The sequence below is a fragment of the Akebia trifoliata genome, chromosome 15 (genome assembly GCF_017979445.1).
Source record: "Akebia trifoliata isolate Shusen 1 chromosome 15, ASM1797944v1, whole genome shotgun sequence".
NCBI classification, from domain to species: domain Eukaryota; kingdom Viridiplantae; phylum Streptophyta; class Magnoliopsida; order Ranunculales; family Lardizabalaceae; genus Akebia; species Akebia trifoliata.
The window spans coordinates 7,679,784-7,701,664 of NC_141389.1; the positions used below are offsets into that span (position 1 = coordinate 7,679,784).

The 21,881-nt window shown below is 35.5% G+C and overlaps 2 protein-coding genes across 2 annotated transcripts; one reads left to right on the forward strand and one right to left on the reverse strand.

The window, feature by feature from the left end:
• The first annotated feature begins 1,744 nt into the window (after positions 1-1,744).
• LOC147384173 (uncharacterized) lies at positions 1,745-16,878 on the forward strand. The gene is made up of 9 exons (XM_086425672.1): positions 1,745-2,042; positions 2,162-2,316; positions 4,931-5,218; positions 6,817-6,946; positions 10,050-10,157; positions 10,273-10,375; positions 10,456-10,581; positions 13,769-13,962; positions 16,486-16,878. Exons 1-9 carry the CDS (start codon positions 1,990-1,992, stop codon positions 16,580-16,582), a joined length of 1,254 nt encoding a protein of 417 aa, XP_086281798.1. The 5' UTR covers positions 1,745-1,989; the 3' UTR covers positions 16,583-16,878.
• Positions 16,879-20,367: 3,489 nt separating this feature from the next.
• LOC147384174 (calmodulin-binding receptor-like cytoplasmic kinase 2) lies at positions 20,368-20,985 on the reverse strand. The gene has a single exon (XM_086426368.1). The coding sequence runs from the start codon at positions 20,983-20,985 to the stop codon at positions 20,368-20,370; it is 618 nt and encodes a 205-aa protein (XP_086282494.1).
• Between the last annotated feature and the right edge of the window lie 896 nt (positions 20,986-21,881).

Sequence of the window (21,881 nt, forward strand, 5' to 3'; positions counted from 1 at the left end):
TCTAATTCTATGGTTGCAATAACAATTGCATGCACAAGCATATGTACAACAACATATACTAGGCTTTTGGCTAAGTGATAAAAGGCTTGAGGAGAGTTGGTCCCATGACTTAGGTTCAAAATTCAAATCTCGTTTAACCCATCTTCACCTCCATTAACCACTAATCTCTTGTTTGCTTAGCCGAAAAAAAAGAAAAAAAAAAAGAAAAGTTTTAAAGAGTACAAGAAAACCCAATGTATTTGCATTTTATTACCTTGATGGTGATTGCAACAACGCATCTAAACAGAAGATATAAATTGTTTATTTCTTTATACCTATTTGAATATTTGTATCTAAACTATTGAGAGATATCTCCCCGTTTAGCTAAAAAATGGCTTCATGAAAATTCAAAAAAAAAAAAGAAGAAGTAAAGTAACAAGAAAAATATAAAGGAAATAAATCATATTAATTAGAGGAGTAAAGGTCTTTTAAGAACATGTATTGCAAGGATACATTTACCAAAACTATATTATACAAGAAACAAAGGTTATTTGTTTAGATAATATGACAACGAAGTTATTCAATTCATCATCATTTACAATGTCCCGTCCAAACCATTTGGAATCACTAACATGAATCTTACAATGCTACTCGATTCTCTTAAACTCTATCTTATGTTAAGACATATACATACTTAGATATAATTTATACATATATACAAATAAAGTCCAAATAATTCTTTATTTCTTATTTTCTAATACACCTTCCTATCTTGGCTTATATCTCAATTTTATAGCATTCCTCATCATCATTCGATTACGATATTGTTCATAATGTCTTCAGAGGATCATAAATTGTTGCAAATGAATTTCAATGAACTAGGTGATCAAATTAGGTGCTAACTAGCTTAGTTGCTAAAGTCTTTGGGTGATGATACTAGATACCTCTCATTAACATCGAGTTACTGAACTCATTAAAAATAGGTTGACCAATTAGAAAAAAACTTAGTGATCAAATATCACAAACACCACCATCTATACAAGCATTTTAGTTTGATGAGGAATTCAATTGCCAATAGTTGTAAGATCCTAATAACACTCTAATTACATGAATACATAATTTTTGACTCTAGAAATGAAGGAAAATTGTAGTTCAAAGGTCCAAATGGAAAAATCAAATTATATTGGGCTGATTTTAGCCTCATTTAAAATTTGGGACCTACTAGTTGCACACCATCCATAACTACTTGCATCCCATCACGAAAAATTCCCCCTTACACACCATTTGTATGATTTTCATTTCAACAAAAATAAAAAAATATAAGGTTGCACCCCCCTCCCCTTTTCAATAATGCCTACAAAATTATTGTTTGCTCATAAATTGGTGCAAAATGTACTTGATTAATTTTAGATTTTAGATAAATTTCCTCAATAGATCGACACATTTTCAATTCCATTAAAGAAAATCATTTTAACTCAATAAATATTTAGATATCTTAAAACAAAGAGGACACTAATGAAGTGCAATTCGTAGGTTTGGAAAGATTATAAAAAATACAAAGGAGGTAAATTTTTAAGATTGAGGTGCAACCAGTCACTAGTGGTGTGCAACTTTTCGGTCCCATACAATTTTCGTGTTGTGCCTTGATTTGTAAGTTGTGTATAGTAAATAAAAGTTGGTGTGTCAACAGAACTTTTTTCCAAACTGGAGTGTCGACATCAACCCTTAACATATCAAAAAATAAGATCGACTGTGCACACAAGAACACTGGACGGCGATCCAAATAAAAAAGCTTCCCCTACCAAAATCCACTCTCAGGCCTCTGTCCTTCAAGAAAGATAAGACCCAAAACATGCAGAATATGCTAAAGTTCTAAAACCCTAGATTTCCATTATTTGCAGCTAAACTCACCTCTCTTCACATTTCACAGCCCCAAAAAACCCTACAAAAAAATTTCTTCATTTCAGTTCTCTTGTTTTTCAAATTTCTGGTGAAAATTTGGTAACAGCCATGCCAGACATTCAACCCCTTGTTAATGAGTTCGTTCTCAAGCTCAAAAGACGGTAAATCCCAAATTTTTAAGTAAAAATTGGTTTTCGGATTCGATTTTTGTGATAGTTGATCGATTATTTATCAATAGTGTTTGGAGAATTTTCAGTTAATCTGTTTTCTGGTGTGGCAGTAAAATTGAGGGATCACAGGCGACAGCGAGACAGACAGCCGAGTTGCTTCGGTCTGTAATTTCTCAGCAAAGAGTGCCACATACGAACCAGGCTGGTGCATTAGTTCAGGCCGTAAAGTCTGTAGGAGAGAAGCTGATAGCAGCGAATCCTGTCGGTATGCTTTCAAACAGATTCATTCGTTTTAAGTCTTCAATCGGTATTTTAGATGATAATGCACTTGTTTTGTTTCCTACATTTCCAATTATATTTCGTTTAATTCGTACTTTTTTTAATATTTGGTTTACAAGGAAACCCATTTGTGTGTGTGTGTGTGTGTGTGTGTAGGAATAGTGATGGAATAATAAGTAGTGAGACAAGGAAGTTTCCATTTTTTTCATTTTTAATGCGTAGGGTTTTAGAAGGAAACCCAATGTTTATAATTATTAAGTATATGTTATTTATAGATTATATAATGTAGTGTTTATTGATGAAATTAGAGATTGAGCAATTCAAAACTTGAATAATGGAGAGAGACTATAGAAACTAAAGGTGTTAAGTAAGTTGTAACAAGTTATAATATATGGAGTATTATTTCAATAAGGATAATTATAGGGATGAAATAGTAGTTAAGATTGAAGAGCAAGCCATTGAGACTACGTTCTTTAGTTTATTCAGGTATCATGGTGTACTAATTGAACTATTTTTTGATTTGGAAGTGGTAATGGGATTCCGAAGCAGGAATGACATATTAGGTAGAAGCTTTTTGCCATTAGGGGTTCACTTGTCTATAGGGATAGAGAGAGTGGAGAGGATATGACTCATACAATTTGTGCTGGATGGATAAATTGGAGGAGCACGTTTAAAGTTTTATGTGATTGATGGGTTTTTTTCAAGAAACAATAATACCAACCATGCGTATGTAGTTAAATGTCAGGTAGTCCAGAACAACTTGTTCATCGAATGAGACTTACAAAGGTGAAAATAAAGAGTTGAATATCGGGAGACTAGGAAAAACAAATAAAGAATGAGTACATTCGATGAGATTTAGGAATAGCCCAATAGAAGATAAAACAAAGGGAAGTCTGGTGAGAAGATTCAAGCATTTACAAAAATGTCTAATAACAAAACAATGAGAAAAAAGCTTTGTGCAAATTGAAGGCTCTAAAAGGGAGAAAGAAATTCCAAAAGGACATGGGCGAAGAGTAAGAAACGATATAAACACACATGCTTTGATTGAAGATATGTCTCAATACAAATTTTAATGTAAAAAAGAAGATTCATAGTTCTATCCATTCAATGACAACCCCCTTTAGATGAGTAGCTAAAATTTGAAATTAGTGGCATTGGGTTTGGGAATCTAGGACCTATTGGCAGTTGGGGCATTTTGGGATACCATTTCGAAAATTTCCGAGGAGGTTTCTCCATTTTCCTTGGTTCTGGTCTACCATTTTCCTTGGTTCAAGACATGGGCCCTGAAATGCTTTCTATTCTTGAGAAATAGAGGTCAATAGAGTGCTTACTGAAATAGACTCGATGCTCTTCTTCAAGGCTATCTTGAGCAGATCAACAATTCATCGGCATCTCCAATAACTAACCTGACAACACAAAATCAATCCAATACGACTATGATTGCAAGCTCAAGAGCATTCTTGAGGTTAACTTCTTTTTTTATTTATTTATTTTTTTTTTTAAGTTTGAATTTATTCATAGAAACAAAAGAAGTACACACAAGGCGGTAGAGGGGACCATCCTAAGGGAATACAATTAGACAATCACCAGACAATAGGAACAAGCAAAACACTAATTTACCTCTTAGCATAAAATTATTCCACCTAAAATCCTAAAAATGACCTCTTTTTGGAGTATAGACCAAAAGAAGATAAGAGCTTTAACTTAGAGAATAGCATCGTTAATTGGCTTTCCTTCCCTTTGAAATGCTTCTGTCTTTCTTTCTCCATGGACCTCAATATACTGTGGACAATAAATCTCCACACATCTCTCCCTCTAGAGCTAAAACTTCAGGAGCACCAATTTCAAAGAAGAAGAAGGATAACACAGCCTTGTCCCAAGATTTGGGTTTACTTAAAGGCCATCTCATAATGAAGGAATAAGTGATTTACATTTTCCCCATTCTTTTTGCAAGGAGAACAAACGTCCACTATGATAATTCTATCGGGTCTGGGTTGTCTATAGTCAGGATCTTGTCTAGGCTCCTAGATAGTTAGCATTCTATACAAAAAATGCTACCTTTGATGGAATTTTGAATTCCCAAAGAATGGTAGCTGGGAATCCCGAGGTACATGGTTTATCACACATGATAAGAGTACCTTTCCAAGGAGATACCCTCAGGACTCTTTTTCCTCGGAGTAATTTTTCCTTGCATTTCATACTAAGACATGCTTTGTGTGCATGTGTGCATATAGGTGGGATGTGGGTGAGTGTGGAATGTGCATGAACGTGTGTGTGTGGATTGGCGGGTGCGGTGGGGTTTTTAAACATAATGTACAACTGGTTGTTTTGTATAATGTTGGCAGGTGTTTCTATCTTTTTTAGTTACAAATGGATGTAGCGATGCTCATTTGTTGATTTTCTATGACAATGCTCTATGGAGGGAATAACATGCATGTCTGGAATAGGTGGTTGTGTCTGAGGTTTTAGACATAATGTGGAATGGGTTGTTTTGTATAATGCTGTTAATCATTTCTGTGTTTTGAAGTTACAAATGGATCTGTTGATTCTCATTTGCCGATGTTCTATAACAATGCTATATGGATGGAATTGCACTGCAGAGCTTGCTGTTGGGAATGTTGTGAGGCGTGTTTTGCATATCATTAGAGAGGAGGATCTTTCTCTTGCAACAACTGCCATTGGGGGGTTAAGTTTATCAGCCGGAAGTGATGACGAAGATGATGTTAAGCAAGATGACCACCCAGTTCTGTCTGCTGCAGCAGTTGCTGCTGCTTCCAGAAGTACTCTGCTTGCTCCTTCTCTGCATACCCTTCTTGAGGGTATACCCGATTCAGCTGCTGTTCCTCATACTTCTTCTTCAGGGGGTGACTCTGAAGGAAAAAGCAAATGTGAGCTGTTCTGCATTATTCCTCCTTTTCAAAATTTTATTCTAAATAGCTACTTTTTTCTTTTGCATATATATATATATATATGGGGTCTCCAATACATTCAATATTTCAGGGTCAATGTTTCGTATCGATCTTGGCCGATACCGATATGTATCAACCAATACATTCCGATATTTTAAACCATGGAGTCAACGTTGGGAGCCAAAATTTGTCCTATATGGCTTAGTAGTTTCGGAATGGGCTGATTTTTTGTGAGGATGATCTCCTCACCATAGAGATCATCCTCACAAAATATCTGCCCATTCCTAAACTTCTCACCCCATCAAAAGTGGTTTACAGATTAACAGTAAAATTGACGGTCCATGATTCTTCAACTTGAAAACTTGGGTTAGAAGTTTTAGAATGGGCTGATTTTTTGTGAGGATGATCTCCTTACCATAAATATCATTCTCACAACAAAATCAGCCCATTCTAAAACTTCTAACCCATATAAGACAAATTTTGGCTTTCAACGTTGGCTCCCTAATGTTGGCTGTGGAACATTGTCCATATATATATAAAGGGGAATGCTAACGTCCAAGATAGTGTGGGGACGTTAGCATCGTCCAATAATTTTAAGTGACAAAAATATCCTTCATTCAATATTAACTTCACTTATTTAGTAAGGGAAAAAGAGTTCTTTGTACCAAATTATTTATTCAATTCACTTTCTCTCTCTCTCACACGTCATCTACACTCTCTCTCTCATAATTTGGTACAAAGACCTTTTGCCCTTACTAAATAAGTGGAGTTAATATTGAATGATGGATATTGTTTGTCAATTAAAATTATTGGATGATGCTAACGTCCCCACACTATCTCTATCTTGGACGTTAGCATTCCCCTTTATATATATATGGACAATGTTCCACAGCTAACATTAGGGAGCCAACGTTGAGAGCCAAAAAGAGTGAATTGAATTGATTAGAGTTATGAGAGAGAGAGAGAGAGAGAGAGAGTGAATTGAATAAATAATTTGGTACAAAGACCTTTCTTGCCCTTACTAAATAAGTGGAGTTAACATTGAAAAATAAGTGGAGTTAACATTGAATGAAGGATATTTTTTGTCAATGGAAATTATTGGATGATGCTAACGTCCCCACACTATCTTGGACGTTAGCATTCCCATATATATAAAAGAGGAAATATACTTAAGTTAGAGGAGTATTATTGAAAAAGAGGAAGGGGGAGAAGAGGAAAGACAATAAAGTTGAAGGGGAGAAGAGGAAAGGTGAGGTAGTATGAACCCTACTCAATTGTAGTTGAAAGGGACCTTTATCGCCCACAAAACTGTAGTTGAGTGGGGTCCACCATTGTGTTTTATTATATATATTTGTCTTTGACGAGCTTAGTGACGTTCAAATTGTATCATCAATGTCTAAAAGATAAATTTTCATGCTACTTGTTTTTTGAACTTGGCCAAATCAATTAAAAGTTATAAATCACCATATGTATGACTAAAGTAAGTGAATTGATTATAAAACTGTTTTAGCATTTACTGTCAATAAACTCGACTGAATGATGAATATTGATATTCAGTGTTTTATTCTCCTTTACAGCGGCTGATAAAAATTCAAGAAGCCGAAAGCTAAAGCATGATGTTATTGAGGCTGTTAATGAACTTATTCAAGACATTGACACTTGCCATGAGCAGATTGCTGAACAGGCAGTGGAACATATTCACCAAAAGTAGCTTCTTTTTACATGTCATTGATCAGCTTTGTTCGTCTCTTTAAATTTTCTCTCTGTGTCGTAATATATCTTTAGAGTTATATGTATAATCATTTGATCTTTAGAAATTTCATGTTAGAGTCACACGTTGTTTTGTTTTGTTTTTGGGCTTGAGTCTAAAGTGTACTTATAGGAATATTGGTTCTTCCATAGAGGTGTTTGAGATGTGGGCACATGAGGACATAGCGGAAGCGTGTGAATCAATAGATTCATAAGAAATTGAGAGTTTGTGTTCAATGGAACACAAAATCAATTTGAATCAATAGATTCAATTGATAAACAAGCAATAGCTTGAAAGAAAATAAAGCATAAAGCTAAAAAGTAATTAAGATAGAAAAGATAATTGAATTGATATGCTTTTGGAATTTCTTGAATTTCGTTTTTGGAGTTCCTTATATAGATAACTCCATCATAATAACTTAGGAACCTTTTAAAATATTAAAATGTAACTTTCTATCTATGTATAATATAATACTAACTTTCAAACCTACCATAACTCAATTTGGACACTTCTATGCACTTCTAATAATAGCTTCTAATAATAGCCTAAAGAATAAAAACGAATTTTAAAATAAATTAGAAACTAACAAGGAATTGTACTCCTAAAATAAAACTATGAAATATAAATCCTATTAGAAATATAAAATATAAATCCTGCTAAACTAGGAAATATAAATAAATCCTACTAGAATTAGGAAACTACTTAAGATTCTAACTAGAATTGTAGATGTCCTATATCACATGAGTTCTTGGGGAGCAAATGCCGTTGATCATGGAGAGTGCTACCTTTTGCTTTGAGATGGGGCCTTTATAAGGAATTCAATGCTCGGATATTTGAAGACAAGTATCAAAACATCTCAGCTTTGTGCAAATCTATTGGGGGTTACTCATGGATTGAACATCCATATTAAAGGAGTTTTGTGAGGTGAAAGAGGGGGAACTTGTGGACAATTGGTGAGATTTGACTTGAGATTGATGTCCAATCTCAGTTCATGTAAGTTGAAGGTTATAAACATGTGAGAGTTAGGCCAAAAAATAATGTGGATTGAGGTAGTGAGAGTGAGTGATCACACTTTGCTGGCTTTGCAAAGGTTCGAACTGGCTTGGTGCAAAAAATTCTTCAAACCTTGACAAGGGAAACAATTCAAGCTGGACTTCAAAGTGATTCATAAAGTCATTAGTGCTTGGAAAATTGGAGGTTCATGTGAGGCATCTACAATCGATTACAAACGTGTTATGTTAAAATTTTCATCTCACCCATACATGATTGAGATATTGGTGAAAGAACAAATCACAATTGCAATATTTATTATGAGGGTCTTCAAATGGTCTTCGTTATTTTGACCTTTAGATATAGATCCATGGATGGTGCCAAGATGGGTAACTTTCCTACATCTTGTCGTTGTTTTACTATGAGAGAAGAATCTTAATGGTTTGGCATCTTTAATTGAAAAGGTACTGGAGATTGATCATGCTACGAGAAAAGGCACATAGTCGAATGGTGCAAAAGCTTGTGTTATATTTGATTTGACAAAGTGATATCCAAATCATGTATGAGTGGAATATGGGATGAGTGTTTTTTGGCAACCAATCAACCATGGATCATTGTTGGTCTACTATTTTTTTTTTTTTTCCCGCTTTGAACAAGGACAAAAGTTAGAGAATGTTGAGTGCGGGATTCGCCTGTTCCCTAGTGTTACATATTATCATACCCCTATTTAGCCCATGATTCTCTTATATTCATTATTTGCTCCCTTCCTAACAGGTCAACCTTTTGGGATAGCTGGTTGGTCAACATGGTATCAGAGCAGGAGGTCTGTATATGTTACAGGATCAATTCTTTCCACACTTTGTGTGAGGGGGAGTGTTGAGCTTGTGATTCGCTTGCTCCCGGTTGTTATGTATTATCGTACCCGTGACCCTCTTGTAGTCATTGTTCGCCCCCTTTCTAATAGGTGGACCTTTTGGGATAGATGGTTGGTTAACAAAGAAGTGCCCATTCGAGGATGAAACAAGCAAGAACATAGAAAAAAAATTTAGCGGAAGTCTTGAGGGAGAAACATTGGAATCAAACAAAACCAATTGGTTATCATAGACACTGAAGAAATTGTTCCAATCTAGAAGGATAAGCTAGAAATATGAAGGAGAAGATGGTGGTGAGGCTAGTGATGAAGCTACATTCGGATTCTGATGGAGTTGAACCTGACATTATGATGGTTGTTGGTGAGCCATTCAAGGAAATTGGGACTCTAGCTGATGTAGAAACCGATGTTGCAATCAACGAGGCTAGATGTGTGGTGCTTTCAAATTCGAATGTTGAGAAAATCATGGAGGATTTTCCTATCGCTAAGATGGGTTGTATGGTAGACCTATTGAGTGCACACATGCGCACACACTTCTGCCTCTTAGGGTAAATGATGGATTAGGGTAGTTTACAGTTAAATGATAGTTTTAAGTAAAGAACAATCCTGGACTATAATGACTCAAATATTTAAGATGAGCATGGTAAGATGTGGTATTTTATTCATCAGGAGAGTGGGGTGACATATGCCATTATTTCCTTTGGAACAAATTTAAACATCATTGGTGTCTGATGTGTGCTTGATTTTGAGGGTGATTCTCTTAATCTAATCGGAAGTTCAAGAGTAGTTGGCCCATCTTGGTAGCCTCCTAAATACTGGGATAATTTTTTTTTTTTTTTTTTTCTTTTTTTCGACAAGTCCTGCCAGAGGATATGGTTTCCTTTCAGTGGATTGATTTTGCACAAATATTGTAACTTGACAGGAATAGTTGAGCCTGTGGTATCAACTTTTCTTTGTTGTAGAGAAACCATATTCTTGGTTTTTTTTTTCTTTTAACTCCACTCTCCAAACTTGTCTTATGATTTACTATTTCTTTCGTACTTTCCCCCCTAAGTTCTATTTTTCTCTTTTACTTGACAATCTATATCTATCAATCTCTATGTTTGTGGTTTGTTAATGTAGACCTTTTAGTTTAATGTTTAGATGTTTCTCTTGCATTCTCTTGGCATTTGCTGAACGAATTAATTGTGTTTTGTCAGTGAGATAATATTAACTCTGGGCCGTTCAAAAACAGTGAGGGAGTTCCTCTGTGCTGCAAAGGAGAAAAAGCGATCATTCCGTGTATTTGTTGCAGAGGGTGCGCCAAGGTATGGAAATGGTGGCTATCTCTATGTTGCAAGGCAATAAACCATCACGTTAGCTTGAATTATTTTCATATTCGCTACTACTCGATCAGCTTTTGTTGTTACATTGGTCTATTAGGTATCAGGGCCATGATCTTGCAAATGAGTTGGTTGGGAGAGGTTTGCAAACCACAATTATTACTGATTCTGCAGTTTTTGCCATGATATCTCGAGTGAATATGGTATGTGATAACTTTGCCATTGTTTTCCCTTTATTGATGGTTTCTTGGATATTTATTAACTTGAAAATATTAATGTAAAGGTTATTGTCGGAGCTCATGCCATCATGGCCAATGGTGGGGTTATAGCGCCTGTTGGGTTGAATATGGTTGCACTTGCGGCTCAAAGGCATGCTGTTCCATTTGTTGTGGTTGCTGGTAGTCACAAGGTATGCTGGTATAAGAGCAATCTTGTCTCGCATGTATTTATCCTCCCTTTTCATCTTCTAACGCCACCATTTCAACATTCACATAGAAAAATAACAATGAAAAAAAGGACAGTTTTCAATGGGTCTTTTTGTGAAATCATTGTTATTTTACACATTATAGTAGAACTAGAGTTCTCCCATGCCATAGGACTCTTTGGGGTTAAGGGGGTAAAAGCTGAAAACTAATAAAGTTGGAGGAGTATTATAAAAAATCTTTGAGATTAAGGGGGTAAAAGATGAAAAATAATAAAGTTGGAGAGGTATTATTAAGAAAGGAGGAGAAGATGAAAAGACAATAAAGTTGGTTAAAGGGGTGAAAGAGGAAAGATAGTAAAGTTAAAGGGGCATTATTGAAAAATGGTAAAATTGGAGAGACATTAAAAGGAGGGGGAGGGGAGGAAAGACAATAAAATCGAAGGGGATGAAGAGGATAAAGATAATAAAGTCGGCAGTGTGAACCCCACTCCACTGTAGGTGGATGGGACGTTTATCCCCCCACAAAACTGTAGAAACGGTGGGACCCACCATTGTGTTTTATTATATGGGTGAAGATTTTTTGTCTGGGTTCTGTAAGGTTCATTTTGGTGGTGGAATGGTAGTGGTTAATATTTAAAATCACTATATTGGTTAATTGGAATGCTTGGTCATTTCACCTGTTCAACTCTAGGCCTTTTTTGTTGGAAATTTTAAGTTGAGCAAATAATTTTGATGGTTTATTTGGCTTTTGAAATAGTATTTGGGAATGTGCATGTTCAATGCTGGTATAAATATTTTGGCATATTTTATAACACCAGATACATGGATGCTGAAATTGTGAGTGAAAATTGCCGTTACCCCATTTTAGATGACATCACATTGTTTTGCATAATCATCATATTTTATATTGTCTTGGCCAACCTGGGCAACCAACAGAAATGAGTTCCCTCTCACTTTTAATGTGGAAATTGGTAAGACATGGTTTGACATTACACAACTTTTTAAACTTGATTTCCAGCAACTATAGCCTTAAACTTCAAGATTAACACATCGTACCCTCTATGTTTCTTGACGTAAAGAGCGTCATCACCCCATTTTACCACGAGAACACATTCTGGGATTGAAATCCCATAATAAAAAAGAAACGTCAAATCCTAGGTGACAGGTGGGTATTGATGTAAAGAGACGGGAAAGTATAAAGGAAAACAGAAAAGAAGACCCTGGAACCAAACAAATTTTAGTGTTCTGATACATTTTTTTAGTTGCTTATTGTGGTATTCCACCCTTTGGGTGAGACTAATCCCATGGTCACAAGCACTGCCCCCTTGGAAAGTCCTATGTGCAACTGGTTGAGTCTCCTACGTGCAACTGGTTGAGTCGAGGGTCAACCGGATCCTGGAGGGTGGCCCCAAGGAATTCATTGCTTCGTGGAGTTACGTTGGCTCTTCCCACGTTCGTGAAACAGATGAAGTTTCTCATACTACACATTTGATTCACTGCTTAAGTGGAGTTGTGCTTTTGAAGAACGTGGATTGAGATAGTGAAAGTTGATATGAACCATGGTTTCAAATCTCGGTTTGATGTCTCGTTCATGGATAAGACTGAGTTGTCTTAGACAAGTCAACTCATCTCGGACAAGATAAACCATTTAACTCGGTTTATAATTATTATTATTTTATATGAAAATCGTTTTAAGTTATTTATTATTTATTTTTTTATTTATAAAATAAGGTTGATTAAAAGATGTTGGTCCCAAAATCATATTTTATTTATAGATAATATGTATTTATGTTCTAAAAAAATTAATTCCTTTAATTGAAACATACAAAATCCCAATTAACTCGGCTTTTACTAAATCGGACGAGATTTGCAAAATCTCATCCGAGTTGTCTTGTTTATCTTGCGAGATTCCACACAATTGAGATGCCACGTCTATCCGTCTCGTTCATGGAAGATACCGAGATGACTCAGGTGAGTCATCTCAGTCTCGGATAAGATTTGAAACCATTTTATGAGCACTCTTTAAATAACAAAAGACATGGCTATACTTTTCAAAAAAAAAAAAACAAAAGACATGGCTATGAACAAATTTAATGGAGGAACAGGATTGGTTTTGCTGACCCTAAATCTTACCATTGGGTTCCAGATTCCTGAGCCTGATCTGGTAACTAAATCATGTTTTGCCAAATTGTTATTTTTTATTTTATTTTTTTGTTCCTATAGGATCTGTTTTTACTATTATTGCAGTTGATTATCCAGATATTTTCCTGTGTCTTTCTTATGTATTTCTCTATGTTAGTCAAACACATAATTTGATGTTTCAGCATAAACACGTTTGATGTACAAACTAAGAGTAGAGATGTCCGCCCATCTATACACATGCAATACAACTATTTTAACAAATGTTTATAACCAGAGATGGCAAGGATATGGGATAGTTCAACATGTACACTTAACATGCAAATATCCAATACAAACACATTATTCTGAATAGACCATCCTGTGTTGCTAATTTATTTGAGAGTCGGTAGTATAACATTGGTTTTTCCGAAGTTTATAATCTGTCCTTGGTTTTCACAGAAGGTGAGACCTTTGGAGAATGAACTAGGCCAAGGCTCATGGTGACAAAAATCTGTGATTTAAAAAAAAAAAAAAAAATCACAATTAAACTAGTTGTTGATTAAATCACGATTTTTTTTTCAAAAAGTCGCAAAGTTTTTGAAAAAAAATCTTAGATTTTCAAAATATCACGATTAATCGTGATTTAATTGACAACTTTTCTTTTCAAAAATCATATATTATTTTTATTTTTACATTTTTTAAGTGTTATTTTATCATTTAATATATGAACAATTTTTTTTACTTAAACATGTTATTTTTATTTTTTAATTTATCCGAGCCCAACTTTATCAACTTTTGCAGATTTTTTCTGAAGCTTTCTCTTGCCGAATTATTCCTGAACTCTGACTTTGTCACTATGCTAAGGCTAATAATGTAATATGCAAATTTTTTAATGAAAAAAAAGTTGTTAGATTTGGCAATTTGTTCTTTCATTTTTCTTTTCCTTTGTCCATGAACAGTTCCTGTGTTAGTTCTTTATACTGATTTATTACCGAATTGTGGATACCTTTAATGTGTCCCGTCGTTTGATGTTATCTTGTCTTTATTACAGTTGTGTCCCTTGTATCCACACAATCCAGAAGTTTTGCTGAATGATCTGAGATCACCCTCTGAATTGCTGGATTTTGGAAAGTTCTCAGATTGCATGGATTTTGGAAGTGGCAGTGGTTCTCCTCTTCTTCATGTTGTTAATCCTGCATTTGATTATGTGCCTCCAAAGCTTGTTAGTCTTTTTATCACTGACACGTAAGTTCCCTCTCTCTTTCTGTAACACTTGCAATTATGGAGAAGTTCCCGAAAACACCTGTCTATTTCATCTTTGTTTGAGTTGTGTAGAATACACATGTTTAACATAGCTGATTATATATATATATATATATATATATTTGATAAGTATTTTTTATTGATGAGAGGACAAGGAATCCTCGAAGACTACAAAGAGAAGGAAACAAAGACTGAAAGAGAGAAGAATAGAAAAAGCAAAATAAAAAAAGTAAGCTACTCCCTAGTCACAGAATCCCATCTAAAGACAAACTCTTCGAAGAAAACGCCCCGAAATTCTTTGAATTGCTTGCACCAATAGAACAACAAGCCAAAAATATTGAAGGTAATCTCTTCTAATGTGCTTACCTTCACATCGAAAGTCTGGGAATTCCTTTCTTTCCACAATCCCCAACAAATTGCAAAGGGTGTTAAATTCCATAGAATTCTTACCTTAGTACCAAGAAAGGGTTCTTCTAGCCAAAGAGAAGAGAAAGGAGAGAAGAGAAAGGACCGAATGAGGATGGCACCAAGAAACCTTGAAAAGAGAGAGGAAATGAGACCAAATGGCATAGGCCTGATTGCAATGCATGAGAATGTGATCGACCGGCTCCCCACTAGACTTACACAAACAACAATAATCCATCAACCCAAGACCCTTGCGCTGAAAGACATCAATTGTGGGGAGTTGATTCAAAGCCACCAACCACACTAGAAAGGAAACTTTGGTCGGCACCTTTGAGGACCAAATAATTGAGGAAGGAAAACATGCCTCTTGGTTGCCTTCTAGAAAGGAATGGAAGAATTTGATAGAAAAGCGACCATCCATAGTACCTTTTCACATCTGGCAATCAACCCCATCTATCGAAGGTCTCATTGAGGCTAGCAAATCCAAGATAGAGATTGCGTCTTTGATTTCCCAATCATTAAGTTTTCTTCTAAGACCCAGATCCCAGGACTCACCTCTCTCGTTCGGGACCAAGAAGGCCAAAACATGCATTCTTTTTCTCGTGGAAATAGAGTATAGGCCTGGAAACAAAAACTGCAATGGGGTTTTGCTACACCAACCATCTTCCCAAAACAAAATGCGATCCCTTCTCCCAACTTCGAAATGAACATGTTCACCCAAGATACTTCCTATTCTCGAGATGCCTTTCCAAACATCACAACCAAACGGGGTAGTACTAGGCAAGCTACTCCACCCTCCTGTATCCTCCCCAAACTTCGCGGCAATAATTTTTCTCCAAAGCTCCTCCCTTTCAATACCAAAACGCCAACACCACTTCCCGAACAAAGCTTTATTCACGGATATAAATCTTCTAGAGCCAAGCCCCCCTACTTTCCTAGGTCGACACACCAACTTCCAATTCCCAAGACCCCCTACTTAATTTAACAATTTTTTTGCATATATACCTAACTTTTAAGATATTTATTGGTGTAGACAAGTAATTGGAAGCATGTAAGCATATAATCCCTAGAAGCATTGGAGGATTGAGACCCTTTTTTGCCAAGGAAGAAAAATAAAAAGAAATAGTAATGATGATGCCCAAAACATATTAACTCTTCAATTGCGGGCTCAAAATGGCCCTTGATTTGTCCCGAGCTTGTTATCACGACAAATCCCAGGAAGAAGCTCATAGCCATAGGATACTTGCGGAGAGGCTCAAAAGTCTTTTCATGACAAACCAGCAAGGTAGTTACATTCATGGTTTATGGTCTCAATCTTGGGATGCTTCTCGGCCAGTTGAAAATTCCAGACGTCTCTACTAATGACATAATGATTCATGTATTGTCATCATGCTTATTCTACCATTTCCACATTTTGGTCTTAAAATTCTCCAAACTTCTTTGAGTCAGCAAATCTTTATAAAATTTCTCCATGTTGAGTTAAGCTTCCTTGAATTAATTCTGAATTTGTAACTCAACGAAGTTTAGTACACCTTGGATATATCCTGAGCCTTAGAATGAGAGGAAGATCAATACCCTCTTCGAAAGCCAAGGAACAAAAGACGAGAAAGTAAAGAACAATTATGGCGTCAGGCTCAGACCTGTAAACTCTACAATTGCTGGCCCGAAAAAGTGGGTATCTGATGTTGCCCAAGTTCATGTTCATGGCCATATTATTAACATGCTTGTAGGCCCATACACCTTTATTCGTCTAGTAAGTGAAGTATTACCTTTATTTGAAAGTTATCTTCTTTTGAAAGTTAACATGTCTAGAATGTTGCTTTCTTCAACAAGATATCTTTTGTTATATACAAGACATACTCAAAACAGCTATTGTTGAATAGAAAGTAAATACCAATTTGAATACAAAAGAAATTATGTAGGAAGTTAATTAATCAGTAAAAACAAAGAATGTGGGTCCAAATACAAAGAGAATATAAAGCGGTTCAAATAAAAAGGTAGCTGGCTCGAAACTAATAGCCGAATATATAGTTCCTCCTTTCTCTTTGGTATTCATTCAATTTTGGTAATTTGTTTTGACCGTTCATTCTCTCTTTACAGGGGAGGGCATAATCCATCGTATATGTACCGACTCATAGCAGAATATTACTCTGCCGATGATTTTGTAACGCAACGAAGAACAACTTCTGGAAATTGAAATATATCACTTGGATTTTGGCTAGTGTTGAGTAAGTTTCTCTTTAAGTTAAATCAAAATACTACATGCATTGTGCCAAGATTATAACGTCTCTGAGATATGTTTCATGGTTGTATAAACTTCAAAATGTTAGTGCTGCAATATTTTGAATATTCTTTAGGTCTATGGGATTGCTAACATATCCCTCAATTCTTGGAAGATTAGCATACCCTTAAGTTTGAGCATTCGCATTTTACAAAATAACTAGCAGTACCATAATTTATGTATAAAAATTGTTAAATGGTTATGTTTCATCAGTATGGGATAGTTAACAATGGGTACCAAAAATCACCAGACCATCATAGCCTTAAGGGTTTGGTTGCGGGTTTTAACTACAATGTTTTGCAATTACGGTTTGGGGTTTAGATTTATATGGTAAAATGTTGGGATAAAGGAAACAAAACTAATAGGTTTGGGGGTTTCAAGTACTCAAGAATCAAGATGTCAAGAGTTCTTGAATTAAACAAAGTCAAGAACTAGAAAAATAGAAGAAAAATGAGAAAAGAGAATAAAATTAGAAGATAAAGAGAAGAGATATTAGGATAGAACTTTGGAATCACATCAAGAATAAAGATGACCTGTCTAAGAATCGTAATAAGACTAAAATACCAAATAAGGAACCTAATCTTAGAGTCCTAACAAGATTAGACCACTAAAATATAAATCAAATCAAACAAGGATTTGATCTCCACTTTCTAACTAAAAGAATTTATAGAAACAAAACCTAACTATACTTGGACATGGGTTTAAAAAAAACAAAAATAGAACTTTTAAATTACCACTACCCCCTGCAACTCAGGGTTGTAATATTCTTGCAATAAGGTTCCTGATTAAAAATAAACCAAAAAAAATAAAAGCCTAAAAAACTCTACTTGTAAGCTTCAGGGAAAAAGAGTATGATCACCTTTTATTCCACTATTCAGGGATTAGGGGAATAGTTGGATTACTATTACATATTGGTATGGAGTATATATGTCGACAGAGAACGATATCGTAGTCAAGTATATATTATATAGCTTGGTTGGATTCTTAGTATGAGTTAATATGTGAAATTATTGGGTAGAGATGAATTTCCTACATTGGGCTAAGTGAGGACAGTCGTTAGAAAGGAATGCAACAAGAATTCCAACCAGCGACAGTGATGCAAGACGAAGAGGGAAAAAAAATGAAAATGGGGGGTTAGTTAGGGAATCTTGTTTGGGATTTGGGTTAAAGATTCGTAATTATAGCATTTTGCAATTATGCTTAGGGGTTTAGGTTTTATAGGGTAAAGGAAAAGTTTGAAGGTTTCGGTTTGTAAATTAAAGATCAAGGACTAAGGTTTGTTGGTCTCAAGAATTTTTGTATATTTTTTTTGATAGGTAACGATGGGTTAGTGGTTACATAAGAAGTATGGGTTCAAGGGGGTTTGAACTTAGGATGTGGGAACAACTTTCCACACATCTTACCACTTAGCGAAGTAGCAAAAATAAAAAATTCAAGAAAATCAAGGACAAGAATATTAGAAAACAATTCAAGAAAAAAAAAAAAGATTAGAAAAGAAAGATAAGTGTTGGAAAGACAGAACCTTGGAATCACACCAAGGGTTTCTTGTAATCACACCAAGAATGATGGAGAACTCACACTAAGAAAATCTATTGAAAGAAATATTCTTTATTTATAAACTTTTTCGCCAATAAATTCTAATACAATCTATATAATAAAACACAACTGAGTTGTTACAATTTTGTGTTTTGAGGTGGGATAAATGTCCCCTCAGCTACAGTTTTGTAGGTGAACAATGTCCCATCGACCTACACTACACTTTATATCTTTCCTCTACACTCCCTCTAACTTTATTATATACTCTCTTTAACCTACTTTATTATTTTTTCATTTTTCACCTCTTCACCTCAATTTTTTTAATAATATCCCTCTAATTTTATTTTTTTCCGCTCTTACCCCCTTAACCCTCAAAGAGGATTATTGTGCCGTAGGCACGGGCGAACTCTAATCTATATAAAGAAAATCAATGTAAGAATCCTAATAAAACTAAAGTATGAAATAAAGAAATTCATAAAACCCTAATTATAATAACATAATCTCTCCTAAATTTTCAACTTTATAAACTTAAATAAAAGGCATATTAAAGTTACTAAACTACCCCCAACATTATATTGAGACCATGGGCTAATAATACATGACAATAAGTCCAAGAAACTCAAAAATAAAATCCAAAACAGAAAACTAAATAAACACAAAATATACTCTTCAAGCTTTGATGTCCCATCAGACAGTCAGTCCTAGTTGTCACTTCTAGGACTTCTAAGGGAAATAAAGGATTTACTCGGAAACCAAGGGTGCCTGATGAGAAAGATAAGCTGAAGTGTAATAATTGTGGGAGGGCTCATACCTGAGACAGCTGTTGGGACCTTCCTAGAAAACTGGAAAAATTCAATCGCCCAGGTCTGACTAATCCTTCTGTTGGCCATGTAGCTGCCTTATTGCCTCCCTTCTCCACATTTGCCCCTCAAGTCAAATCAGATGGAGATTCATCCTTAGTCTCAGACAGTCTGTGTGGGTGAAATGGTTCATCTTTGTTGTCTCTTGTCTCAAATAGAAGGTCCATTTGCTTCCACGTCTTTTACTCAGTCAGGTATCTAGTCTATCACTTCTCATCCTGCCCAGCCTGGATTATCATTTTTCCTTGATAATAGCCCATTGTGATGAAAATATGAAGTGAAAGTTACTCATGGTTTCATATTCTTTATATTTGGGGAAAGGTGATATCCATCTCAATAACTACCCATCTCTTTTCTCCATTCTTCATGTTCCAAAGTTGTCTGCAAATTTATTATTTGTCAGTGGTCTTACCAAAGGGTTAAATTGTTGTGTAACTTTTTTTTCCCCCCCAACTGATTATGTTTTTTAGGACTTGGTGACATGGAAGATGACAGGGAGTGGTCGTGAAGTGGACGGTCTCTATCTCCTAGATGTCTTGTTGGGAATAATAATGCTTGATCTAAAATCCATTGTCCCTTTACATTTTCCAGGATTGAGTGCAAATAACCATATGACCCTACCAGGGTTTCTCACATAGACCTGTTCAACAAGAATTCTAGTTCAAATTTTTGGATGGTATTTTGATGTAGTAGATGTGGCCCCACCGTCCTTAACTTTTTTATTTAGATTATTTTATCCTTCAACTAATTTTCAACATCCAGATGTTTGGGTGGTGGTTACCTATGTCGTCTGTTTGCTAACCATTATAAATATTTGATTCCATTTCCATCATTGATTTTGTTAGAAACCATTAGGTAATAGACATTATTGAAGAAACATTACCAAACAGTTAAAATCCAACGAGAAATTGTTTATGTGCAAGTTTGGTAACAAAAATTTACATAATTATTTCTTGTTTCCTTCACTCTTTTTCTGCAAAAAATAACATCATTTTGGCCTAGAAAATTTCTAACAACTAGAAAGAGAATGTATCAAAAATACCATTTTTCCATGCAAAATAAATCATAACATTTAATAATATTGTCTTGTAGGACTTCATGTACAAATTGACTCCCTAAAGACTGAATGTAGGACTTCATTCAGAAGATATAGACCTGATATATTCTAACATAATTTATACATTTATTTATGCCTTGTAACACAATTTATATGGCAAAGATATTGCTATATGTTTGATTATCTGTAGCTTCTAACAAATTTGATTCACAAAATCTTATATTATAATATACTCCTTTCTCTTAGCTTCAAACAGAGCAGAACAATTGCTTAACTTGTTTCAGACCCAAAACAACATCACCTATCTTAGGACTAGTGTCGTCCCCTCCAAGTCTTTGGCTACTACTGATGCACCATTTTGCAATCTCACCCAATTTTACCAAAGCCAGTACCTTGCATTCATCTTGAGGAATCTCTAATCTCGGATCAAGATTCTCTGGAACCTCTAGAACCTTGGTCACCTTATTACAAGGCTCATAAGAGAGAGATCCATTGACCGGTGTCTCCCCTCTTAAAAGCTCAACTAACAATAACCCAAGACTCCAGATATCCTCTCTCATCTCTGACGGTTTCTCCAAATTCAACTTGTCATTCGTGCAATAATTTGCCCTTCCGAATCCTCCCAGTTTTGCATTATAAGATTCATCCAAGAGCACATTTTCTGATTGAAGGTTTCCATGATATATCGGAGGCAACGAGTACATGTGCAATAGTTGAAGTGCTGAGGAAACCTGTAAAGCAATTGTTAGTCTCTTCTCCCAACTAAGGGTCCCTCCTTGTTCTCTCAAATTCCAACTCAAAGTACCTCTACTCATGAACTCAAATACCAAATGCCTTCTCCCTGAACCATCTTGAGCATAACCCATTAAACAAACAATATTTGGGTGAGAGGAGGTTTTAAGTAAAATTTCTTCTTCTAAATCAGTTCTGCTCATTGTCTCTCTTTGAGATTTAACTGCCACTATACTCCCATCTGTTAAATTTGCTTTGTAGACAATTGCATGAGGGCCTTCACCTATACAATTCTGAACCTCATTAAACTTTACCCTTATTAACACTAGTTTTTCGTCTCCGTTCTTTCTATTTCTAACCATTCTTTTGTATCTGAAGATGGCCAAAGTGATCAAAGCAAGAAAAAAGCCTATTAATATGGCCGCTGACACAATAATCACGACAAGCAAAGGTGACATGCTCCGATTAATAGGTGAAGATATGTCAAAATTGGCGGACCAACCCGTGCCATTTTCTGTCTGGGTAGCAAATATGATTATAACCTTACCCGTTAAGTTTATACGAGGGAGATTGGATCCGAAAAATATTCCCGAGAAGTTCCTGATCTGAGAGACCCTATCTTTATCTTCACCATTATCATTATATATAGCGAGGAAGTCCAAGTCCTTTGAAGTGTTGATGTGTGTGAAGCTCAAAGACACAGATGTTCCTGGTTTCCCATGAAGGACCCATTGACAACTAAGCCCTTCTACGTAGGAAAATCCATCATGGGGAGCATAGCCGATTACCCCATTATGATCATAAACATCTTCTTTCCCATTACAGAGTCCTGAAAATATTTGGAAAGGCTCGTGTTAAGTGCACCCATATATTTAGCTGGGGCACCCATGTTTTGGCAGCGTTGACATGGTCCTGTCGACAATATTGAGGCCATATTGACATGAGCAAAAAAAAAAGCTTCTATGTCGATAGGGCCCTGTCAACATGCTATCAGAAAGTTTTTTTAGGCAGTGTCGACAGGATCCTGTAG